This window comes from Toxotes jaculatrix, chromosome 17 (genome assembly GCF_017976425.1).
Source record: "Toxotes jaculatrix isolate fToxJac2 chromosome 17, fToxJac2.pri, whole genome shotgun sequence".
Taxonomy (NCBI): Eukaryota; Metazoa; Chordata; class Actinopteri; family Toxotidae; genus Toxotes; species Toxotes jaculatrix.
The window spans coordinates 1,151,928-1,179,043 of record NC_054410.1 but is presented as its reverse complement, the minus strand read 5'-3'; the positions used below and the strand labels follow the sequence as shown (position 1 = coordinate 1,179,043).

General features: G+C 44.1%; 1 protein-coding gene across 1 annotated transcript in view; it reads left to right on the top strand.

The window, feature by feature from the left end:
- Window positions 1–27,116, top strand: part of LOC121197383 (neuronal PAS domain-containing protein 3) — a 204,534-nt gene that overhangs the window by 108,040 nt on the left and 69,378 nt on the right. Inside the window, exon 4 of the mRNA XM_041060972.1 lies at window positions 7,584–7,666. Coding sequence (XP_040916906.1) covers window positions 7,584–7,666 — 83 coding nt within the window. The remainder of the gene's footprint in view (window positions 1–7,583; window positions 7,667–27,116) is intronic.

The following is a 27,116-nucleotide window of genomic DNA, read 5'->3' as shown; positions in this document are numbered from 1 at the left end:
TCATTCACCTCTGTGTCTGTTGAATTAATGACTAACAGCTTCACGCTAAACTCCTGCAGCTCACTCTGTCTCATGTTACAGTCCAGACAAATTAACAGCAGATTAACGCAGAGGAGAGCAGCCGTCTGTCTGCTCACTTCATCTGCCTCACCAGCCAGAGTCTTAAACGCCCTGACCTGCCACACGAAGATCCTGATAGATAATAACGCGCAGTTTTCAGTGTTTATATCAGCCTCAAACATGCAGACCATCCTCGGACAGTGAAACTGTGACATTACCTCCATTCATTTCACTTGATTTACATTAAAATATCTCTGAACATTATAGAAATAAAATGAGCAAAAGGAGCGAAGAGAATAAATTTTCCCAGAATTGTTTTGACTGTCTGATGTTTCTGCTGATACGAAGCTGATCTTTTAACTCCTATCAAAGGGAGATGGTCCAATTAAAGACTAATTAGCTTGCAGACTGAGTCTGACAGGAACATGTATGTTTCTGTGAGGTGGGTTTCATGAGGACAAAACAGGAGACGATGAGTGAAAGGACGAAGGAAAGTGGCGAATGAGCGTGTGGTGGTGTTCAGAGCTGGCAGGTCGACTCGTGTTAATCCCGCCTGCTGCTGGTCCACGTACACTCCCACTGCGGCCGTCCACTGCCTTGTTCCCCTCACGCACAGTAGGCTGCCAATTAATTAATGTGTGTCAGTGTGTGTGTGTGTGTGCGTGCGTGTGTGTGTGTGTGTGGGTGCGTGTGTGCTCACGCCCTTTTCCCATGTATTATGGTGTTCAGCCGTTCCCAGTGTGGGTATTCAGGGGCTTGTTCAGTTCACCACTGGGGCATCAGGGCCCCTACCTAATTACACTGTGTGTGTGTGTGTGTGTGTGTGTGTGTGTGTGTGTGTGTGTGTGTGTGTGTGTGTGTGTGTGTGTGTGTGAGAGAGAGAGTGTGAGTGTGTGTGCCCAAGAACATATCAGGCTTCGACGTGTATGTGTGTGTCTATGGTACAGTAGGCTGGTTCCTAATTACTGTCTGCTCCTTGTATTCCCTCAGTGCCAATACCTTCCTGCCTCACTGAATCCTTGCTGTGTGTGTGTGTGTGTGTGTGTGTGTGTGGGTGTGTGGGAGGAGAGAGAGAGAGAGAGAGAGAGAGAGAGAGAGAGAGAGAGAGAGAGAGAGAGAGAGAGGAGCCGATCATGTACTCTGACAAACTCTGACACAAGAGAAACCTCAAACCTCACAGGGTTTTGGATTTACACACACACACACACACACACTGCGGGAGGAGTGTGGACATGTCCGTCCCTTCTCCTTCAGTGTCACACTCACACTCGTTCACATTTCATGACACAAACACAAGTGGCAGCTTTGTTCGGCTGAAGTTTCCATGTGACGCTTTTTCTGCTTTAGCATCAAACTGAGATTTGAATTCTGACTTTTTCTCATTTTTTCCATCGGTTTCTTGAACTTTGAGAAACAGACGATCGCTGTCGCCTCACGCAGTGACTGACGCTGAGTGAAGGAGTGACAGCAGACTGTTTTAACTCTCTCATTCCGTTCTTTACACAGCTGTTTCTTTTTTTTATGTGTACAGACGCTTTTTGAACAACATCCAGACTGAGCTGTTTGTCCCTTTGTCTTCAGTATTTGTGAGTAAATGTAGCTCAATACATTTTTGTGTTTTTTGACTAAGCTGGGTCAGAGTTATCAGAATGAACTGGTTGTATAATGAAGCCACTGTGTGTATAAGTTCTGTGGCTTCTCCCCGTTTAACGATGGTGTCTTTGCCTTTCACCGTTAAACTATTTAAACTGAACGACTTTTACTTTTGAAGCTGGTTTTACTTTCTCTGTCCACGTTTAATAGTCGTGTAAAGACAAATTCAATTTGTTCCTTAACAAACAAACATGAGCAGCAAAGTAAGAAGCACAGTTCACACACTGAAGTTTTCTTCTCTTCCTCTGTCACTGTTCTCCATTTTTCTCTTACCATCACTTCCATTTTTCTATCTGTCCATTGCTTCATCCGTCTCACTGTCCCTGTCTCCGTCCTCATTTTTCTTTCTCCATGTTGTCGCTCTGTGGCTTTACCTCTCTCTCTCTCTCTCTTTCCTTCTCTGTCCTCTCTTGTCCTTGACTCAACACACACCAGCTGGCACTCAGCCAAGTGGAGAGACAGCAGAGATGATTATACACTCACACAGGAAGCTGTGTGTGTGTGTGTGTGTGTGTGTGAGAGAGAGAGAGAGAGAAAGAGAGAGAGATTGATTGAGATGGTACAGAAAGTCTTAATCAGGTGGCTCAGGGAGGAGATGACCACTGAAGAACGACGTCACCTGTGAGCTCCACCTCCCGACCAGGCAGCTGATCACGTCACCTTCTGATTGGAAGAATAATCATTTACTAAAATCAGTTTGAGTTGCAGGCTTAAATCTGAGCCACATGTTCGACATTTAAAAGCAACCTGTAAAAATACTGTAAACAATAATAAAAACAGATGAAGACGAGTCCATTTTAAACCAGTTAAAACGCATCCCTGTAAAACAGAACTGATATATCTCTTTCATGGCACAGTTTTCAAAACCAAACAGACAAAAATGATTTCCACAAACAAAAACCTCACAGAAGGTTTTGACCTTAGAAACACAAACGCAGACACAAACACTTTCTCTGTATTAAACCAGACCAGGATCGTTTCCTGACCTGAACCTGATGCTGTGAGAGTCTGAACAGAACCAGGAAACAGTTTAATAACTCTCTGGTGGATGTTGTTCCACAAAACAAACATGTTGTCTGTGAACATTTGACTGAGACGTTCAGTATCAGGACATTTGAAACTCAACAAACACGTGAATTAACATAATTTCCTCCTTAACTTTATGGAGAGTCTAATGTAAACCCGTCAGCTGGCCTCGTGCAGAGCGTCCGTACGTAGTTTTCTCTCTGTGTGACTCTCCACCACACACACTCAGCCACCCCCTGCTCTGATTTCCAGTTAAGTGTGATCATTGAACGATAACTGCTGAATAATTCAACACAAGCGGAAAATTACCAAGCGATTCGCCGCTCATTTGCTGATGTTACAAACTCTAGCTCCAAGGACTTTCTTTTATCTCCTCTTCTGCTTCACAAATCTAATGTTCTTTTTGACTGTTCTGATTGTAGCAGTCAACATTTTCAGCATGTCTGTGTCCAGCTGGGGACAACGTCTTTCTGTCCTGCATTAACCATTTATTTATCTTCACAATCAGATGTTACTGATATTTTCATATTCAAGGTAAAATCCACGATCCAACACTTTTTGCGGAATTGGACCTCTGTTCATCTAAACGTGTCTTAGCTGCCACCTCCTGTTCTCAGGCTAACAAAACATCTCAGTGCTGAAGAGCCGAAGTTTTCCTGAAGGAGCTTAAACGGTGAAATGATGCAGGTTTAGTGGAGCGACTGCCAGAGTTAATCAGCCCAAACATCTCATTTCAGACGGGAAGAGTCTCCTCGACGCTGACTGGCTCTCAGTGATGTGACGAGATGTAAACTTGGTTATGTGTAACAGAGAGAGCTGCACCTCTCCTCCTCCAGCCCGACGCTTTCTGCACTGTCACATTTAATATCAGCATAATAACAAAGAGCTTTGCTGTTAAAGAGGCAGAGTGGTGATGCAGTTAGACATCACACATTACAACACCTCCGTTCAACAGGGTGTATGCTACTGTGGTTTATTGTGATATTAACTGATTTGTAAAGCTGGTTTATTTGGAAATGAGTTTACTCACAACATGTAAATTCAAATAAAATGACAAGCTCAGTCCACAAAGTCTAAATTAAAGCACAAAGATTCAAGATCCTCTGATTACAGATGAACTCTGGGATCAGCGTTAGCTTATGGCTAACATTAGCTAATATTAGCAAACCTGAGATAGATGTTACTGTGAGTCTGACATTCAGTAACTTTCTGTCTGACTCTTCTGTTTGTTCTCATTTCAACACTGTTTTAAGATTCACAGATTCACGTTCAGTAAACGGGTTTAAAGTAAATCAATAAATAGAACTTCATATAACCGTTATCATGTCGTTTCCAGTGTGAACACTCTTAGCAAAAGCTACACAGTCTTTCTTTAATCTAATCCAAATAAGTGAATGTGATGATCTGTGATGATGAACTATTCATTCACGTAGAGGGAGGGCTGATCTGTCTGAGAGCTCGTTACAGAGGGCGAGTCAGACGCTTAAAATTTGATGATGGAAAAGAGAGAGAGAGCGAGGCTTATTAAGCAGAACCAGTCATGAAAAGTTAAAGTGGCTGAAAGACGCCTTTAAAAAGGTGCTAATTAAAACAAATGTCTCCTCTGCTGATGACTTTTTAAACAGCCCGGGGACAAAGAAAGTGTGTGTGTGTGTGTGTGTGTGTCTGATGAACAGTCAACGTTCGGCCATTTTGTAAAAGCCCCTCTCTCCTCCCTTTCCTGGTACCTCCACTATCCTTTATTTCACTCTTCTCTCCTCTCCTACTAACCTCCCCTCTCCTCCCCTCTTTCTCTTTTCTCGATCTTTCCGTCCCAGGACAGATTGTATTGAAATGTTTCAGGGAGGATTTCTTTCATCCGTCTCTTCCTGGAGTTTAATGTCTGTCTTCTAAAATAAATAGAAAAATGAACAACTTGTTAATACAAAGTGAAACTTTGTGATTTACCAAAGTTTAAAAAGTTCATGTCCACTCTCTCTTCTCTCTGACGTTTAAAACGCTCTGGGTCTGTGAAGCCTGGCGATGTGTTACCTGTGACGGTGTGGGGCCTGTGGAAATGATGCTTCCTTCTTCTGTGCCACCTCCCCCTTCAGTCCTCCCCCTTCCTTCCCTCTCTTCATCCCTGAAGTCCTTTGTTAGGTCTTGATAAATTAGTTCTGACACTCTGCCAAAATGGCTGCCCTCTCTCTCCCCCTCTCTCTCTCCCCCTCTCTCTCCCCCTCCCTCTCCCTCACCGATGTTCTTACACCTACCACTAATTGAATTGGCAATTTGTGTAACAGTACCTATCCACCCTCTCTCTCTCTCTCTCTCACACACACACACACACCCTGTTCTCTGGCCAACAGTCTGGAGGCTGTCGTTTACTCCTTTTAATCCGACCTTCCAGCAGCACAGGGGAGCAGTCAGCAGCTCTAAGCCAACACACACTCACACACACACACACACATATATATATAATTTTTTTTTTTTTTACTGTAAAGCATGATGCATCATGTTTGTGTCCACAAGTTTAACTCAACATTTTAAGACACAAAACATGACACAAGATCAGACTGAGCTCCCCCTCCTCCCACCCTCAGCTCACCCCCCCCCGCCCCTTTGTCTTTTTCCTCCTCACCCCTTTTTAAAGTCTCTCGTTCACAAGAGCATTTCATTACATCATTAATTGAGCCTAATTCAGCTACATTAGCCCCCAGAAAACGACAGGAGGTGTGTGTGTGTGTGTGTGTGTGTAAATTTGGTGTAATGAGGTCTGCAGGGAGAGGAGGACGGAGGTTGTGTAGAGAGGAGAAAATGACCTCAGGGCAGAAAAATCTCTCTTTTAGTGAGCTTTAATGCCCCTCTGTCTGAATCTGTCTCACCGTCTGAATCTGTCTCTCTGTCTTTCTCTATGTCTTTCTGTCGTTCTGTCTGTCTTCTCTGTGTGGACAGGTGATGCAGGTGTGGACGCTGATGTCTACGTTTGTTGGTGTCTCTCTCTTTTAGCATCTGTGACCTATTTTCATGGTTGATTGTTGCTGATGGAAGGTTTTAAAAATCAAATTCTCCTGCCAGAAAAGGCGTTGTCTTCCTCTTTCACTCTGTTTTCCTTTGGAAGAGAGAGAGAGAGAGAGAGAGAGAGAGAGAGAGAGAGAGAGAGACAGTTTAACCTGAGGGCAGATTTTTCACATAGCCACCCTTCTCTCTCTCTCTCTCTCTCTCTCTCTCTCTCTCTCTCTCTCTCTCTCTCTCTCTCTCCCCCTCTCCCCCTCTCTATGTCTCTGGCTGTTGTACTTTCAGTTTATGTCTTTGGAGAGAGTTTTGCCCTCAGGGTGAAATTTTAGAAAGCTATAAACCATTTCTCTCTCTCTCTCTCTCTCTCTCTCTCTCTCTCTCTCTCTCTCTCTCTCTCTCTCTCTCTCTCTCTGTCTCTCTCCAGGGATGAACAGTGATGGATAGAAAGTTGAGAATAATAAAACTGATAGAGAGACAATAGGTAACAGAAAGAGAGAGACGCCCTCTCTGGTATCCTCGCCTTCAGACTCGCTCATCCTTTCTGTCGTAGAGGAGCAGACTTGTCTGACAAGTCTTCAGCTCCACAGTAGCTCAAGTCTTCAGTTACATCATCTCTCAATGAGTTGTTTGGTCTCTCAGACATTTGTGGAGCATCCTAACAGGAGAAAGGTGAGGCAAGTGAAACCTGGCCATAGAGACTCCGCCTGCATCCTATTGAATCCACAATCTCCTGCAACGAACGCTGTGTCCTTTGAAATCTTTGTGGTTTTGACACTTGAGAAAAGTTCTGGTTTTGCCTACTTTAACACTCCGTACATCAATTATCAGACACAGCCCCCTTCGAACCCACTGTTAGGACGAGCGTTTAAGATGTGAAAATTAGCTCTTTGTATGAAATGTCCGGTGAAAAATCACCTGTCTTAGAAGCGAAATGTGATAATCTCTTAAATAAAAAGTTAAAAAAAAAAAAAAAAGTTATGGAAATTCAGTCCTGAGTTTGGAAAGATGGAGGTGGAGAGAGTTTCCAGCGTTCTCACCCCTTTAGCCACGCCACAGCCTGCTGCTCTCACACCTTTGTCTGATAAACATCCACGTGTTTATTTTAATGAGCCATCAGTTCACCTGTGTTTGGTGTGTGGTGTTGCTACAGATAGCTGGGATAGTTTAACAGCCTCTCGTATTCTGTATTTCAGTCTGAGACACAGTACAAGACACAAATTGTAAGAAGAAAGTCTCACACACAGGAGACAGGAAGACACACATCTCTTTCATCACAAAGTTAAACTGGAACAAAGTTTTTATTTGTTTGTTTTTTTACATGTACAGTAAACACACTGATGTTTGTTTGCATGAAATGACTTTCTTGTATGATCCCTCATGATTTTGAGATAAGAAACTATACGTTTCCCTCAGATGCTGGTTCTCTGGCTTTGTTCATTTCTTCAGTGAATGACTTGTTAGCATCATTAGCTCCTTACGTCACCCAGCAGACGGGGCCTGTTCCAGCCTTCGATGCTCACTGGTCTCAGTAAGGAGAGCTAACAATGCTAACCTGTTGCACTGTTCCACACTGTTCTGCAGAGCTGACCTCACTGGTTCCTGTTGTCCTGTGCCATGTGTGTTCGTCACGCTAGGCTGTATAAAAGTGTGTGTGTGTGTGAATATGTATTTTTGTGTGTGTGTGTGTGTGTGTGTGTAGCTTTGCTCGTATCAATGTGTCTGAGTCTCACCGGTCTTCTTCTGTCCTGTCCTGTGCTTTTTCTCTCCTTGTGCGTGTGTGTGTATGCATGTGTGTTTGTGCGTGCGTGTGTGTGTGCGTGCGTGTGTGTGTCTGTTTGTGTGTTTAGCTATCGGTACCCAGCGGAGGAGGAGTCCCAGCGCCGTTGCCTCGGAGATCTTCGAACCTCACCTGGGCAGCCACATTTTACAGGTAGGATCTGTTCAATGTGGCTAAAACTCTTTGACTTCAGCCTTTGGAAACGAGGCGGGAAAATGTTTCAGTGCCATGAGTTTCTGATGAACAGTTTCCACTTGTTGTTGCACTGTTGCATCACCGAACCACTCAACATGACACTGAATCAATGTACTGTACACACTGTACACACACACACACACACAGCTCATGTTGTGAGATATCTCAGCAGGAAACCTGGTACATGCTTTCACCGTCCTTCATTCTTTGGCTATCACTTGATTTTTCGTGTGGGACTGGGCCACAGAGACCAGAATCAGCTGTTTAAATTCTTTCCTAACCAAGTGGGTCTTCACTTGCACCACTAGCATGGTAGCGTGCTGAGCCTGACAAAGTCCAGCTCAGACTCAGGAATGTTGAATCTAGTGTGATGGCGAACAGCATGAAATGTCCTGAAATTGCCACCGTAGAGAAGCTAAACCACTTTGACTTAGGTAATAAAACTGCCTTTTCCGTGGCACCCCCCTCCCCCTGAGGACACACCGTACGTGTCTTGCCTCGCCGCTGTCAGGGATTTAAAGATGGCAGAGTTGTTGCTGAATGTTGCACTAAAGCATCACAGCCTCACTGCGGTGCCGGCGAGGCCTTAATGAATTATAATTAATTCTGCTTTCTTTCCTGAATCCATGGAACAGTACAGTCTGTGGTCCAAATCCTGTCAGACATAATGAGGATTTTACACCATTTTGTTATCTGAAATATTTCCCATGATTTGCCTTTGAGCCTTTCTGAAGCTAAATTATTCCTCATAATGTACCTTTACATTATTAGCCCAGTGATTCCTCATAATTCACCACGGCCGCCTTCACTTATTCCTCAACATCCAGCTGCTGCCATGGTTAAGCTGAATTATTAAATGGAATTATGAAAATATGATAATGACTGGGTTATCGCCGCTCACTCCCTCAGGATTGTGTGTGTGTGTGTGTGTGTGTAAAACGTGTGTGTGTCTTGTAGTTTTAATCCCTAAAATGCTCCACTCCTTATCTGTTTAACATACAGCCCAAAGGCTGAGCTTTTAACATCACAACCAGGCTGATGTGATACACATCTGATAGAGGCTGGTAATGTGTGTGTGTGCGTGTCTGTGTTTGTGTGAGTGAGTGGGTCTGTGTGTTCTACAATACACTATTTGCAAGTGTGCACATGTGACTGAGATTATTTTGTAAACGTAGGAAAGTTGCTGGTTTTCTTTTTTGTTGTTTGTGTATTTTTAAACCTAGAAATCTGTGTGTGTGTGTGTGTGTGTGTGTGTGTGTGTGTGTGTGTGTGTGTGTGTGTGTGTGTGTGTGTGTTTGCATCTGTTTCAGTTACACCTGATTATTATTATAATCTGGCTGACACCAGTGAGCCTTTGCAGCGTAAAAATCCACACTTTTCTAATCTCCTTGTACTTTTTTATCCTTTTATCATATTGAAGAATCCTGACAGAAGAAAATCCTCCCAGATATGAAGAGTTTCCCGACAAACCGAAGCATCCACCGACACTTACCTCCTGACTGTGTGGCATAGTTATCTGACGTGAAACAGCTTAAACTTCTTATTTTATTTAGTTTGGTAGTTTCTGCTCTTACACATGCTTCTTACTTTAAAATGGTCCTTATGGCTCTGCGTCGGGTCCAGTCCTCTGACTGGCACCATGATCTGGCTTCTTTCTTCACCACCCTTCTCCCAGTTCTGCACCAGTTTGGTTTGCAGACTATGTTTTTAAAACTTTGCGTCCTGGTGCTCTGTGTAGATTCAGATTCGGTGATTCTCGCCTGATGGTTTGAATCGTCACAGTTTTGGCAGCTGTGCTTCCCACTGTTGTGTTCGCACAGTCTCAGCTGTTGGAGAGAAACTGAACGCTCTGGCTGTTACGCTGGCAGCTAGAGGGCACTGTTCCCAAACTGCAACGGCTTATTCTGAGAGAATCAGTGGAAGGAAGAGAGACAGACAGAGGAGGATGCTGTGCATTAGTGCTGCGTACAGCTGTATCTATCACAAGTCCTTGTTTTTGCATTTGTTCTTTATCTGTCGCTCTTTAATCCTGCAGACACCCGCAGCAGAGAGCGAGCGCGTCACCGTGACAACCAGCTCTCCTCTTCCGCTGCTCTGCACATCACGTTGTCATGTGTGAGTGTTAACACAAGGCTGGAACAAGCAAGAGCAGCTGAGCTGCCGCGCATCCGCTCACGCTGCGCTGAGCATCGCCGCCGTGTCGAGCCCGTATGTGTGTGTGAGTGTTAACACCGTGTTCTGATCCTGCAGCTCGAGACACTAGACATCCCATAATACCTTGTTATAATCCCTGGAGAGTTGCTATGACAACCATATGAGGCAGATCCCGAGGCAGATTGAGGCAGCTGTGAGATTGGAAGTGACACGAACAATGTGGGCCCCCCCTCACCTGGATGATGGAAGGTGTGTGTGTGTGTGTGCGTGTGTGTGTGTGCGTGTGTGTCCGTGTGTGTGTGTCTCCAGCGTGGGCCAGTGGCCGGAAACAGAATCACTTATTGCAGGATGAAGTTACTGTGGCAGCTTCTGTGTCACCTGGAAGCTCGTGCAGTGGGAAGGACTCGCCACTCACCGCTGATTAGTTCAGGAAAGATGACAGAACCGTGTGCAGCTGCATACAATGTGAAAATTTACTCAAAACATTTGCATTCGGTCTCAACACACCTTCAGCCTGTGGCTCTCTGTCTGCATCTTCTTTGTGTTTAAGTTTTCTAAAATAAAAGTGCTCACACAGCTACAACACGATGAACCACCGTCGTAAGAGATTAGATGAATGAAGGTCGGCGCTTTTTACGCTTCCTCACGTCACAAGATAAACATTTATGACCAAATATTCCATAGAGACACACTCTGCTAATATCATACAACAGTATAACTGTTTTCTGTGCACACAGATTTGATTAGATATCACATCATTTAATGTTAATTTTATACTTTTTAACCTTTGTCATCAAACAGGAAGTGAAGTCAGACCATCTCAGTGTGTATTTAAAGTGTCAGCCATATTGTGTCAGACGTCAGTTTATACAGGAAATGACATGTGTATGTCTTTTATGTTAAAATGTCCATCTGTGTATGTTTACATGTGTATCAGCCTTTCTCCTCCACGTACGTATATTATTCCAAGAGTGTTTCTACATCATTGTGAGTGTGTGTGTGTGCGTGTGTGCGCGCGCATGCACACGCACACGCACACACGGCCTTTTCAGCAGAGAAGGAAGGCCGATGTGTTGGCGGCAAATTGGCCTCATTAATCTCCCGCTTAATTGATTGTGAGAAGTTTGAGGATGACATTTTAAGAAAGCGTGGCGGACGGGGCGCGGCGTGATTGATTTGGCTAAAACACAGCGCTAATGAATGCCAGCCAGTCACTTAGGTGGTAGAGACCAGACACTAATTTCAGAGAGATTAGGCCAGAGAGGTTGATAATGCTTAATGAAGAGAGAGAGAGGGAGCAGTCATTAAACAGGATGTAAAGCTCCATGTGTACTCTCCTGTGTGTGTGTGTGTGTGTGTGTGTTATAGTGAGGCTAAATGTCGTAAACTTGTATTTGTATGAACTATATTAGTCAACAGTAGATATGAGGTGTGCTCCATCCTCTTTGAATAGCAAATATATCACTTTACTGAAGCCTCAGGTTCACTGCTCCACATGTGAAGAAAAAGTTTTTACACGTTACTAAACAAGATTCACCATCGCTTTCAATTTGTTGGAAGTATTTTAGTGTGTTAGTATCTCATGTTTGACGGAGCAAGGCTAGCAGTTTCCCTGATCTCTCAATCTTTGTGCTAAGCTAAGCTAAACACATCCTACGCCTGTGCTGAACGCACAGCAGTGACCCAGGATCAGTGTTCTCAGCTGACTCTGGATCAGGCGGAAGCGTTCAGGAAGCGTCTGCAGGGTGAGCTTGTCCCAACAAATCAGCGAACCGCTCCGTGAAGTTCGACAGGTCAGGAAGTTTAGTTGTTGCTGATGAAGTGAAAGTGTTGTGGTGTTCTCAGACTTTAAAGAGCAGATTGGTGTTTGGTGTTTTTAAAGACACCATGTGGTGTTTGAAGATGAAGAGGCAGCGGACAGACGGGTACTAATTAAATGGGGGTGAGGGGGGAGGGTAAACTGTGATAAAGTAAACTGTGTGTGTTAGTCCAGAAAGTGTGAACAATTACAGAGTGATGGATGGAGAGAAAGACACTGTGTGTGTTCATGCTTTAAAGTCAGAGAGTGAAGCACAGGAAAGACACTGTGTGTGACTGTGTGTGTGTGTGTTTGTGTGTTTACAACAGCCTGACAGAGCACCTGGCAGGATGGGTGTCTAGGGGACACCTGTTAGGACACACACACAAACACACACAGGGAGAACAAGGAGACAAGAAAGGGGGACAGGGAGGCAAGCAAGTGAAAAGACGGAGACGTAAAGACAATACACAGAAAGGACAGACAGACAAGTAGACATCAGGATGCAGACGTGAAGAGAGAGGCAGCAAGTCGACAAATAATGAGACAGGGAGACAAGAGGACAATGTTGCGGTAAGACACTAAGACATGGGGACAAAGTAAAGAGACAGGGAGATGGCTGCCTTTTTTTGGACACCGAGGACATTTTGGAAAGAGAAGACATTTTAAGTTAGGATGGTTTCGCAAATGAGGACTTCCTTCAGAGGGGACGGGCAGTTTTAGGAGGCGAGGACATGTATAGACTGTGAAGACATTTTTGAGAAATGAGGACATTGTTGAAAGAAAGAACATTCTGAAAAATAACTGGTTTCATCATATGAGGATGTTGAATTCATCTCAGTTTACCAACTGTACTTGTTGCACTTCACTTCCTCTTTCAGTTGTGGTGCAGGAACATCTGTCCTCTACATTAAACGAGCGTGAGTCAAAATATTGACATCTTTAGGTTTTAGAGCTGCGATTTGATTTGCTTTCATGCATAAATCGTATCCTGTCTTCCTGCTAATGAGGGCGGAGGTTTGTCGAGGTGTGAGACGATGTTTGACACCGCACGGAGTCAGACACACTACTCGCCTCTGTCGTTATGTCCTCATATGTCCTCAAGTCTGTAAGATGTAGTTTTAGCTTAATGGTTAGAATTAGGTTTCTGTTGGGTGAGGAAATGATTCATTTTAATGAATAAACGTGTGTGTGTCTGAGAGAGAGAGTCACAGTGGATGAACACACACACACAGTCATCTCTTTGAGTAAACACAAGAGTGTAGCCACAGCCCAACACACACACACACACACACACACGGTCAGAGTGATGGCAGCTGACATGCCCCGCCCTGCTGTAATAGATGGTTTATGGTAAGTACCTCCACAGTTGTTGAGATGCTCTCATCCATAACACACACACACACACACATTACAGCATCACTCACTCATGACGCAGAATTGATGGAACACACACACACACACACACGCACACACAGAACAAACACGTGTCTTTGTCCACATCTGCTCAGTACAACTGTCGCGTGAAGATATTTTGATGAATTGAATCATGATTCTAAAACTGCAGGTGAAAATCAGCTGAGTAGTTTTCTGTCCAAACTGAAAATATCTGCTGGGGAAACATGTTTTATTAACATGGTTTTACCAATATCTGAATTAATACAAAGCTAATAATACGCAGCTATTTTACTGGTTTTCCTTTGATTCCAGTCTCTGCATCTTCTTGTATATTGTCCACTTTCTCTCTCGTCATCTTGTTTCTTTTTACTTTGACTGTAGATTTAGACTCAAAAAATGAGTTTAATTATTTAAATTTTGAAAATATTTGCTCGAAAAGGTGAATCAGCCGTTAGCTTTGTGTTCTTTAAGTCAGCCACGGTTTACTGGTCACATGATGAATCATGAAGTCGTAAAGGAGGATTCACAGTTTTAAAGTGAAGTGAAAAGCAGCAGCAGTTTGATATGAATGAAGTGTTTGAGTCCTTCACCTGCAGCTGTTAACCGACTCCTTCACTCCGCGGCGTGTAAAACAGATGTAAGGTGCCCGCGTGTTGTCACGGCGATGAGGGGGAAATTAAAGACGACAGCAACGCCGCGAAGACACGACACAGTTTCCTGTCAGCCTGTCAATCAAACTGTCAGCCAATGAGTGTCAGCGTAGGTAAGAATTAGACGTGGAGATGTGAGGACAGAGGACAGAAGGATGACAGGACGGATATGCTGCCCTCAGTGGACTATGGGAATATTAGGGCGAAGGCTTGTAAACAGGAAGTGGTAGAATGTGTCTACGGTGTCTGAAGGTGAGACAGGTAGACAGACAGGATGTCAAACAGGTGAGGAGCGGTACAGTGAAGTAATGCAGAGAGACAGGAAACACTTGAGTGAAAGAGAATGAGCTTTAAAGGACCAGTCCGCTGATTTTGCATGTTTCAGTTGATCCACTTTACATTCACATTTACACATTTACATTGTTGTGTTACTTTGCTCCTGTGTGATAATTCAGTTTCAAACAGGGACAAAAGTCACGTCAGCACCAACATCTAAGATTTAACCGTCTGCTTTTTTATTTTTATTTTATTTATTCATTTATTATTCTTATTTTTTTGTATGAATAAACCGACATATATCACGTGTGCAGAAGACGTGCAGAATGACAGATAAGAAGCATGTACACTTCACGTACACTGTTCAGTTTATGGCAAAAACATTTTTATTTTATTTAATGAATCAAAGCAGACGTGAAACGATGAGTAAAGTCTGAGCGCTGAGAAGAAAAGAACATCTTCATTTAGCTCAGATTCTCTATTAGTGCCAAATTTCTACACACACACGCACACACACACATGCACACACACACAGGCACACACGCACACACACATGCACACACACGCACACACAGGCACGTGTCAGACGCAGTATTTCAGATATATTTCACTCACTCAGTCTGTGTCTGAGCTTTAAACTTCAGGCCTTGAGATGAATTTTTAAGACCTGCATATTCAAAAGCGAGCACATTACTGCACACACACACGCACACACACACACACACACTCTGAGAGTTTCAGGCGGGTTTCACCAGCCTGCATGCCCAGATGACTCCAGAGGCCCAGCATGACCCGGCGGCGGCGAGACTAAAGGTCACGGCGGTGAGCGTCGAGCCTCGCATCCTGATTACCCATAACCCCCCTCTCCGACTTCCTGTGAGGTCCAGCAGGTTCATTAGCAGTGGGAATAACTGCGGCGAGATGAACGGAAAGAAGGAGAGCGGGAGGAGGTCTGAACCAATAAACGAAGTGTCCAGAGAGCGAAAGACGGAAAAAAAAGAGGAAAAAGACAAGTGCAGGGTCTGATTATTTATGCAGTCAATAGGCCGAGGCTTGTCTGCATCTCTAATTGTTTGATTTTATAGGCGGGACGGGCTCTTTAAACAAACACGCTCTTATGCTAATGGCTGCGCGACGGTGCCCTCCTGACAGTGTCTGGTGAGAGGGTGGACTGGGGGATTATGGGAGTTTTTTGAGGGAGGGGGGGCAGATGTCTGAAGCTGAATATCATTTGGATAATTAAAAATGACAGAGGAAATGGTCCACACACACACACACACACACACACACACACACGATCAGTTTGTCTTGACAGGTGGAGGGGGAGGAGGAAGGAGGGGAGGTTAGTCCTGATTGCTGTCAATCAAGCTGTCCGGTGGGAGGACCACGGAGGCAGGCAGATCGCCGTGAACTGTGACCTCTTCCCTGGCCGACGTGAGTCTGGTGTAAAAGAGAGAGAGAGAGAGAGAGAGAGAGAGAGAGAGAGTTAACAACCTTGAGAGATGGACTGAATTTCAACAGGCTCAGCTCAAGAAAGAGAAACGGAGGGGGGAGAAAGGGGGAGAGGGGTGAACTGATGGAGGGAAGAACAGAAAAAAATGGGAGATGAAATAAAGAGATGAAGGGTGAAAGAGGGTTAGAGAGTCAAAGTCAGCAGCGTATTATCTGAGCTCAGTCATCACCCGATGTGACATCCGTGTTTTCATCTGCAGCAGAAAGAAACTTTAAACATTGCTGTGTAAGTTGTAATGTGTTTCACTGTGTTATATTAACAGTGGATCAGATGAATGTGTGTGATGTCTGAGGTGTCACTCGTGGTGGCAGACCCACACACTGTCCACTTCCTGCTCCACAGCACACAGCAGACAGACTCAGTCAGAGCAGCTGGTCAGCACTGTGGAGCATTTAGCAGGTAAAGAGCCGGATATTTCCCTCAGGAGCTGGTGGAGACCAAACACAGAGCTAAAAGAGAGGGAACGCTAATGTGGCTCCACAACTACTGAACGTACAGACACGCAAGTTCACTAAATCAGCTTAAAAGGTGATGATGTGCCAATGTTGTGTTGTGAACTGTTCCCACAAAAAATCAGTTGAAGCAGCCAAAATGTGCATGGACTGTGTCCTGACACGTCCTGACACGTATGTTCACTGTTTGCTGACCCCACAAGTTTTCTCGTTCTTTGTGTTTACACGTCGTTTTCACATGTAAATATTGTGTTCAGGTTTAGGGCATGGACGCATACGTGATACACGAAACAGAGCAGAGAGGAGAGGAGGAGCGAATACTTGGATTTGTATTCTGTCTCTATGTGTGTGAAAGAGAGAGAGATCAAAGGAAACAGAGGATCACTCGAAAGCCAAAGTGACAATTGAACAAACGGCAACAATGAAAAGACGATCAGATTATATCTCTGTCCTTCTGTCGCTTTGTTCTGTGTGTCTGTGTGTGTGTGTCTGTGTTTGTGTGTCTGTGTGTGTCTGTGTGTCTGTGTCTGTGTGTGTGTGTGTGTCTGTGTATATCTGTATCTCTGTGTTCCTGACTGCGTGTGTGTGCATATTGCTGTGTGTAATTGCATATTTATTGATGTGTTCCCACATTTATTTGTTCCTCCAAAACGCGTGCGTGTGTGTGTGTGTGCGTGCGCGTGTGCGTGCGCGTGTGTGTGTTTTACTCACGCTGAGCTGAACAGGATGGGTTGAGATGTAAAACCCTTCCTCCTCTCCAGATGCAGGGTAGAGCGAATCCTCACCCCCTGCCAAATTAATCTGCTCACACACACACTCACACACTCACACACACACACACACACACTCACACACACACACACACACACACTCACACACACACACACACACAGAGTGAAAGCGGATTCTGTAGAATAATTTCATTATAAGGTTGTGAGCATGTGGATTAATGGTTTTACTGTCACAGAGACGACAGGGGATTTTCTCTTTTCTTCTCTGTCTTTTTGTCTCTAAGATGCTTTTATTTTGTCGTTTCCTTTCTACTTCCTTTCTCCTCCTCTTTTCTTTCATCCTCTCTGCCTCCTGTCTGTGGTGTAGCTAAATTCAGTTGTTCAGTAGTGAAGCCTCCTCTGGTTAATGGGGTTGTGTTCCTCCAAAAGGGTCACCAGATTAATGGGTGAGAGAAAAAAAACAAAGCTCTCCTGTGAATATACTGGAGAACTTTGTCTTTTAGCCTCAAACAGTTAAGGTTGGTTGAACTGCTAACAACTCACAGACATCTGAACCATGACAAAGACGCACAGCTACAAACTACATTTCTTCTTTTTTTATATTTTTATTTTTTTAATGTTTTTTATGTAAAATTTTAATTTGAAAAGTAACAGATAACAATGTCTCACGGTTAAATGTGATGGAGGAGACGTATAGAGAAGAATAAGAACGTGACTGAACATCGGACACAGTTTGGTCAGTTGTCGTACAGACTGAGGTTTGATACCGAGGCCTTTAAAGGAATTTGTCCAGCAGGGTTTTATTCGTGGCTGTATTTATGTAGGATGCTTTAGAAACATAATAATGACAAAGTGCAGCGTCCTGCTGAGCGTTTCATTTTCATTTTGGTGTCGTGCAGTTCGGCCTTTTTTCACGTGTTTCCGTATCATTTGATTTACATCATCTTTTTGTTTTGATTGTGTTTGTGTTGTCATGTTGTGTTGTTGAGCCGCGTTGTATGATGTTTTCGTTTGGTGTTATAAAATCCCACTGTGAATCCCAGACTGGAGGCAGACAGGATGTGAAACACATTCACATTAACAACTCTGCAGAGGTGTGTGTGTGTGTGTGTGTGTGTGTGTGTGTGTGTGTGTGTGTGTGTGTGTGTGTGTGTGTGTGTGTGTGTGTGTGTGTGTGTGTGTGTGTGTGACGGCTGGCATGTCCCAGTCACCTGGCTCTGTCACCCTCCATAATCACTACAATCCAACAGAGAAATCTGCTCTAATCAAACAGGAAACGCCTCCATGATTTTGGCTGCCGTTCGCCCATCTCTCTTTCTCTCTCTCTCTCTCTCTCTCTCTCTCTCTCTCTCTCTCTCTCTCTCTCCCTCTCCCTCACACCCCTCATTCCTTCCTAATGTTGCTCTCTCTCTCTTATCCTTTCTTCCCCTCTCTCCTCTGTTCTCTCTTCCCATGTTTCTCTCATTTTTATTCTCTCTAATTTTCACTGTGTGTGTGTGTGTGTGTATGTGTGTGTGTGTGTGTGTGTGTGTGTGTGTGTGTGTGCGTGTGTGTGTGTGTGTGTGTGTGTGTGTGTCAGGCTGTCAGTCAGGGAGGCAGCAGCAGCAGCTGGTGGGGGAAGTCCCCAGAGGGATTGTGGGTAAGGAGGGGAAGGTTATGGCTTCACTCCCATCACCGATCTGTTGCCTGTAAGTGTGTGTGTGTGTGTGTGTGTGTGTGTGTGTGTGTGTGTGTGTGTGTGTGTGTGTGTGTGTGTGTGTGTGTATGTGTGTGTGTGACTGGTCTGGTTTGGGTTGTGGTTTTGCCTGATCTGATAATAATAATAACAAAAACCAAATACATTTAACTTATTAATTCAACTTATAAAATACAAATCATATAAATATACATATATATATTTTATAAATAAACAAACAGTTTAAGCTGAGTGTTAAATTTCTTTATATAAAAACACAGATGCCTCATTCACCAGGTCAGTGTCAAAGAGACATTCCTCATTCATCTTACAGTGTTTGTTTTGTCCTGTGAGGAGCACCAGACGGGTGGGGTTTACTGCAGCGGGAAGCATTTGCATCTCCTGCTGCCGGACTCTCCGCGGGCTCACACCAGCTCATATACTCCAGGTGTTGGATGCCTGCCGTGAACCAAGTCTCTTTAAATTTTTAGCTTGAGCGTTAGCGATGTGTCAAACATAACCTCTGTCTCTGCCGCCGCCGCCTCTGCTGCTGCTGGAGGTGTTTGTTTTCCACTCCAGTACGTGCCTCGGCACTAAATCAGCTGGTTAGACAGAAGAGAAGGGAAACCGAAGCAGCTTCTGCGCAGCTATTGTACCTGCGTGTGTCTGTGTGTCTTATTGTGATGTTACACTTGCATGCATACCTGTGATTTTGTTCGTGTATGTGCATGTGAACATGCCTGTGTACATGATTTAACGTTTGTATGCCCGCGTGCATCAAACTCTGTGTGTTTTAGAAGAAAAACTGCACCGAAACAAATGAGAGTAACAGAAGAACAGCAAGTGGAAACTGAAATCGAACAAGAGAGGAGGATTTATTTCGCTGGATGGGAGTTGCATGTCCAAATAAGAAAGAAGAAACATAAAGCAATGAAGAGGAGAAACAAGAGGAAAGAATCACTGTAATGAGATTTAGAAAAAAGGAAATCATTTTCAATCTGGGAGCACTTTATCTGCAGGAGAACACACAGAGAAATCATTAATGGGAGGAAACAGACAGAGCTGCTGTTTTCACTGCTGGTTTATGGATTAATAACTGGAACGCACAGAGAGGAAAACACTAAACATCAATACGAGTACATTTGTTAAACTGGAAATGAGGTGTGGATAGAAGAGACACAGAGAGAGAGAAGGTCAGTCAGGACACAGTTTTAGCTGCTGTCTAAACGTTTCTGGGAAGAACTAAAGATCTCATCGGTAGAAACATCTTTAAGCTAATCCGAGGCAGCCCTCAGGCCTCCGGTTTGTGCAAGGCCAGCAGTAACGAGGGTGAAAAGGTTGGGCTAATTAAAAATACGCTCATTTGTTTGCTTTTGGAGAGTGAGATGTTCGGATAGATATCAATCTCACGTCTGTGTGTGAGACAGAGCTGGAGTCAGGACGTGGTGAGCGGGGAGGTGGGGACATCGCCAGCCTGGAGACACAGTGTTTGTCCACTGGAAAGCTGAAAGTTACAGAAACTGGCATGAGATCAAAATATGTCTGGTAACACGCCCATCGCCAGCTGAGAACATTTTCTGTGTGTGTGTGTGGTGTGTGTGTGTGTGTGTGGTGTGTGTGTGTGTGTGTGTGTGGTGTGTGTGTGTGTGTGTGTGTGGTGTGTGTGTGTGTGTGGTGTGTGTGTGTGTGTGTGTGTGTGTGTGTGTGTGGTGTGTGTGTGTGTGGTGTGTGTTGAGTCCATTGACCTTCCTTCATCTCCCTGTGAGCAGGACAAATATTTAAAATAGATGTCATGTCCTGGACCGCCTCCGACATACCTCTGTGTGTGGTGTGTGTGTGTGTGTGTGTGAGAGTGAGTGTGTGTGTGTGTGTGTGTGTGTTTCAGTGGCTGATTTTCCTCCCATCACTCTCCATTGTTGTTTCTCTCTCTCTACAACCTCCCCACTTCATTTCTTTCACTCCTCTCTCTCTCTCTCTCTCTCTCTCTCTCTCTCTCTCTCTCTCTCTCTCTCTCTCTCTCTCTCTCCCTCCCCGACAGCCGCTAATAATAACGCATGAAGGCAGTCACACCAAATGAAGACAAATGCCGTCCGCTGCTTTGGAATCATAATCTCTCTCTCCCTTCTTCCCCACCGTGCTCTCTCACCCTCGCTCTCGTCCTCCACCCTCCGTTCTCTCCGTCTTCATCTCTCTGTTCAGCTGTGGAGTGGGATGTCTCAATAAAAACCTACTGTTAGAGTTGAGACGTGTTTGGAGACCGGGTCTGAATTAAAGCATCTCATCTTGAGGAAACATCAGAAACAATGTGTCCCTCGCGTTGATCGTCAGCTTTTCTGTGATGGATCAGAGCTGCTTCCTCTCTCGCACTGAGCGTGACACTCACGCCATCGAGCTCTCGATCTCGCTCCACACTCGCTAACTTCTCGTCTTGACTTCCTCTGATCTAAAAATTTTTTTAAAAATGGATTTTTAAGCAAAAGAACAGGAGCGTGTTTAAGAACAAATCATTGTGTCAAACAGCTAACCCACTGAGCACGAGTGACGCAAGTTGGCCAGAGCCAGACTCATCATATCCAATGACTGTACACTGTAGGTGGCAGTAATGCAGCACACTGTGCCTAACCTGAAGAAGACGACGATGAAGAGCTTAGACGGACTAAAGCACAGAGCAGTTCGCTGAGCGTCACTCAGCAGTGCAGGATTTCAGCACTTATTTACAGTGTCTAATGTTAAAAACATGATAAAACACAGCGGCACCAGTGAAGCATCTGGACATGCTGGTCGCTAACGTTAGCTGCTAATTATTATTTTCTGAAGAAACAGACGACAGCTGTCAATGACGGCTCTGCTCAGATGATCTTATTTAAAGATAATTTATTCATTTTTGATCAAACGGTTATCGATCAAAAGCTCACCATCACACACGTTTGGATTCTTGATCGGTACTGCACAATTACAAATTACAAATCAGTTTTCTTGTAGCTGATGAATAAATTCGAGACGTCTGTTATGAGACGTTCAGTTCTCAACGAAAGACGAAGATTTCTGAACTGACAGTTGATCAGAAAGATTTATAAACTCTTTATGCCCAACATGAGCAAAACACTTAAAAATACTGACAACTGACAAAACAATCCCACCTCCAAGTCCATTTAGTAGCCGTTCAGGAGCTTTTGCTTCTATCACATGATCTTCAGACGCTTCCATCTGTTGGTGTGAAAGTTTCTCTCTTTTATCAGAGGAAATATTCCTCATGCCATGCAGCATAGATGTAGATATTTAAAGGAGTAACACTGTTCAGGATAGAATTAGGATTAACCAACCTCTTCATTAAACTGTAAAGTACTAATGATCATTTGCATGTATTTTGCGAATGATGAATCATAATTGCAGCGACTTCCAGCCGTTCCCTCCCAGTTAAACCAACGCTCTCTCTGCATGTGCAGCCATGATAAAAACCATTTCCACCACCACAAATTAACAAATACACGGCTGAATGGTAATGTTCGCACCATAACTGCGGGGATAATTGATTAAATGAGCATTGTAATTACATTTTCTCTTCCTAATATTGAAGATGTTATCAGTGTATCTTTTATCATTAAGTTAATCAGGAACTAAGACGACATTAAAGAGAGTGAGCGAGCATGTGATTTTCCAGAGAGAGAGAGAGAGAGAGTCTGAGTGTTCTTGTGTGTGAATGTTTTATTCAGTCTTTATTGTTTTCGGACCTTTAAGCTCAATTCTGATTTCCTTTGACTGTGTGTGTGTGTGTGTGTGTGTGTGTGTGTGTGTGTGTGTGTGTGTGTGTGTGTGTGTGTGTGTGTGTGTGTGTGTGTGTGTGTGTGTGTGTGTGTGAGTGAGAGAGTGTGTATATGTGTGTGTAAATCATTGCAGAGTGGCTGCACATGTGTACAGTATATATCCAAGCATGCAGCGCTAATGATGTGGATAGCATGTTTCTGTCCAGTGACAAGAGCTCCCCTAGGGGTCAGTTAGAGACACGCTGGGTTATTATTACTTTACAGCAGCACTGGTGCTAACCTCGTGTGTGCGCTGTGTCGTAGTGCTGTACTATAATATTGTAGTAATTTACGCATTACGTCAGTTCCAGCAGCTAAAATGACAGTTTTGTACCTGTGAAGCAGAAGTGTTTGTTTGTGCTGACTCATCTAAAAGAGCCTCCTGTCACCTGATGTTGCTGCATGTCTCTGAAAAAAAAAAAAAAAAACAGAAATAAGTTTCAGTTCAGACGAGACGAACGCGGCGTGTGGAGGAGAGGCGCTCGGGATCCTGACGTCTGTGCATCTGCTCTGTGTCGGTGCCTGTGTTTTGGAAGGGTATCCTAAGGTTAAACTGCAGAGGAGCAGCATCCATCTGGAGAGCATTACAGAGATTTATCAACACTCCTGTCCTTGAATCATACAGCATATTGTGTGTGTGTGTGTGTGTGTGTGTGTGTGTGTGTGTGTGTGTGTGTGTGTGTGTGTGTGTGTGTGTGTGTGTGTGTGTGTGTGTGCGAGCGGGTGTTTGATTGCCCACGCCCAGTCGTCTGTCGTGAGGAAGTCGCCGCATCTCATCTCCATGGCAACAGATTGGAGGTCTGTCAAAGACCACATACAGAGGCACATGACCTGTCAAAGTAAAATATCATATTAGAATGAAGTAGAAAAAAGCTTGATGATTCATTCTCGACGAGGTCTTTATCAACAGGTCATGAAACTCCAGTTCAGACTCTCAGTTCAAAAAGTCTGAGTGGAGATTTTTCTGTCAGGGTCAAGAATGAAGTGTCAAGCACAACATTTCAGATGAGTGATACAGCTGAGAGCTTAAGGAGACCTTGAGTGGAGACCATTTTGTGAAATAGAATAGAATTAATTTGTATAGATGAGAATTACTTGAATAACTTCAAGTATAAAACGTCACACTGTGTGTGTCTGTGCAGACGTACAAAAAAAGGATCATACTGAACCTCAATAAAAGTGTACAGAAGATAGTTCAGAAGCAAGAAGAGAAGATCAAAGACTGACTAAGCTGTAAGAAGTGTGTGTGTGTGTGTGTGTGTGTTTTCTCAAAGTGTGTGGAAAAGGTAGAAAGGAAGGTTAAGAAGAGGTTGAAAGAGAAAAAGACGGATTAAGAGAACAAACAAGGGAGGAAGGAAAAGGATGATTTAGAGAAGAAAGGAAGAAACGTGTCACTGGAATGAAAATGAAAAGTCGTGAATGTAGAAGGATGAATGAGGGTTTGAATCCTGTAGCTGAGGCTTCAGACATGGAGCATGCTCGGAGTCTGACAGTGGGAAAGTACGTGTCGGGTCCAGTGTCAGCTGGGAGGTGGGAGAGTCGGAGGATTCTTTATTTTCAGATTACACCTCAACCAGCATCACAGCATAAACATCATTTTCTCTTTAGTGAGAAAAATGTTTTAACATCTGCACTGCACAGAGAGGGAGAGGGAGGGAGGGAGGGAGAGAGAGAGAGAGAGAGCGCGCTTTGGTCAGTACTGGACCTCCAGAGTGGACCTTTAACCCACACACACACACACACACACACACACACACACACACACACACACACACTCTCTCAAGCACATACACACAGACAAACACACACTCCTCTTCAGGGAATTAAAGTGATATTGAGCTCTGAGCAATAACTGGAAGAGTGGAATTATTACTGCAGGACTGTCACTGTGTGTGTGTGTGTGTGTGTGTGTGTGTGTGTGTGTGTGTGTGTGTGTGTGTGTGTGTGTGTGTGTGTGTGTGTGTGTGTGGTGTGTGTGTGTGTGTGTGTGGTGTGTGTGTGTGTCACCTGTCCACATGTCGATTGTTGCTTTTGATTAAAAAGGCGGAGCGGCGACAGCTCCAAGTGTCTGCAGCACCACACTGATGCTGTTTTCTCTCTCTCTACCTTTCTGTGTCTCTAACACGAAGAAAAATAAATATCCAGCCCCTCAAAAAATGTGTAGTCTGTCAATCACAATCAATCGATCAATCAATCAACCTATCACCACAATTAAAGTCAAACTAAAATTTGAATTCTCCTCACTTTTTTGTGTAAGGAAATAGAAAAGATAACAAAATGACAAAAACAAAAGAGAAGAAATCAGAGGAATATTTGTGTGTGTTCTCACACCAGCTTCGACACATCGAGGTGTTTTCTGATCAGCAGAAAAACATCGTGGTCTGTGCCTTCAGAAACCAGGACACCGTCGGGAAATGAACCCGTTTTCTGATTTGACAGCTCTGTGGTTAAGGTCTGATTCTGTTCATGTTTAAAATACAGAAACATCGTTGCTTGGGTGAAAATTAGTTCTTTGCTAAAGTGAGGGGGGCTGTGTTGTCATAGCAACAGTAATAAACTAATAAAAAAGAAGGAGAAACGCCGTCTGTTGGATGGAAGCAGGAAACAAACAGCAGATTTGTGCTGAAACCGGATGAAGTCACATGTTTTGTTGTTCCATCTATAAACCGAACGTCCGTCGCTGATAGCATCACCTGGCTTTCTCACCTGGCTCTCTCTGTCTTTATTCCCGCAGCAGATAGAGGGCGCTGTCAGTCGGGTTTCCGCCGCGTTTGTCCTTTGTTCATCTCTCTTTTTATCTGATGGAACAGATGCTTCTGTTTTAATCTGTTAATCAAACATAGCTTTAGAAAATCAGTTCAGTTACACAGGTTCCAGTCTCACAGTGTAAAGCAGAGGAGACATCAGTCCTTTCCCCTCTCTTCTATCCACTGATCTCTCTCTTTCCAGTATTGACATGTGTTGACCTTTCTGAACCCTCCTCTTCCTCAGCTCTTCCTCCCTTCCCTCTGCCTCCCCTCTCTCCTCACCTCTCTGTCCAAATTTCCCCTTTCCTTCCCCTCTCTCTCTCCTCTTCCTCTCTGTCCTGTATTGACATACTGACCTTTCGACACCTTCCTCCTATTTACCCCTTCCTCTCATCTCTCTCTCTCTCTCCTTACCTCAGTCGCCCCTCACCTTTCTACTCCTCCTCGCTCTCTCTCTCACTTCCTCCTTCCCATTTCCTCCCTCCCCCACTCTCTCCATCCTCTCACCTTCTCTTTTCACCTTCTCTCTCTCTCTCTTGATGTGTGGCCATCTCAGATCGCTCTGCCTCTCCTCTCTCTCCCTGGAGCCCCCTTCTCTCCTCCCCTGCCTCCTCCTCCTCCTCCTCCTCCTGGCTATTGATTGGTTCATTTGATAGTTCTATCACCAATCAGCATGAAGTTGACCTTTTGGACTTGGCAATGATAGCAAGATGTGTGTGTTTGTCCTTATGAGGATGTGGATGCATTTGACCGTGTGTGTGCGTGTGCGTGTGTGTGCATGTGTGCGTGTGCGTGTGCGTGTGTGTGTGCGTGTGTGTGTGTGTTGACCTTTGCAGGCAGAATGTCAGCCTGACTCTCGATGCTGATTGTCAGTACATTAGTTGGACAGGAAGCTGTTCGGCTCACTAACAGGAAGTTCAAACTCCTCTTACGACTGACAGCAAGTGAAACCATGTGACCAGATTCTCCAGGTGCTTCCATCTGAGTCTCAGGCCTCGAGAACCATCGTATGAACACACGCGTTCAACAGAGGTGTTCTTCAGGGACACATATGAGTAGCTGGAGAGAATCTAGTGCAGTCACTAATTTTCTCATAGGTTCGTAAAATTCACAAGTGGTCCAGGGTCCATGATCCTGGTCCTGGTCATATGACTCACACTCAGTCATGCTCAGTTACAGTTCTGACATGTTATTTCCTAAACGTGTTGTTTAACCAGCAGAGATTCAGCAGAAAAGCAGAGCAGACGAGGAATCTGTATAAAATAATGTCGAGGTGCTGGTTATGCTTCGGATGAAATCAAAGACGAGTCCGGCTTAAATAATCAGAATATTTGTATTTGTAGAAGATTACTGTCGCTTGGCTGAAGTCCAGCTGAACAGCCTGGTTCACAAGAAAAGAAGCAGGTGATGAAAATAAAACCAGGCAAATGTTGTGTTTACTGGAGCAGAGGGAGCGAGGTTTTATTGTCCCTGTGGAGCTGAGGATCTGCTGCTCCAGTTGTTCCAGTTGTTGTTAATGTGTGAACTGGGAACTAAATGAGTGAACTGTGCCTTTAAAACCCAGAGGGTCAGACCGTAAAGAGCCATATGCCGGATGGAAAACACACACACACACACACAGACACACTCTCAGAAAAATCCATACATTATTTAGTTATGTTTAGGATTTCATGTTAACACTTCATGGCTTGTTTGGAAAAGGTCTGTGTTTACATGAACGCACCAAACAAACACGTCCCTGTTTGTCGTTGTGTTGATGATTGTGTGACGTATCTGCCGTTCCCAATCAGTGGAATTTCAAATGTAATTTCTAGAAGACAGGATTTTTTCCCACAGGAGCAGAGGCTGCGAATGCAGCATGTTAATGTTAATGTTCATGGTTTTGGAATGACATGTTCAGGTACTGTATTTGGATATAATGTTAAGGTGTCCACATACTTTTGGCCTCTTTCCTTTCTCACTCATTTTTTGTTTTTAAGATTTTTTGTTGCTTTCTCTTTTTCTCTTGTTTTTCTTCATTGCTCTTTGTTTCTTCTTTTCTCCATTGAGCTTCTCTCTCTCTCTCTCTCTCTCTCTCTCTCTCTCTCCATTGCTTTTTAATCACTTCCCTGCCTCTCTCCCTCTTTGTTCCATGATTTCTTTATTTGTCGTTTTCCTATATATCACCCTCTCTCCCATTTTTCTGTCCTTTGTACAATTCATTTGTTCTCT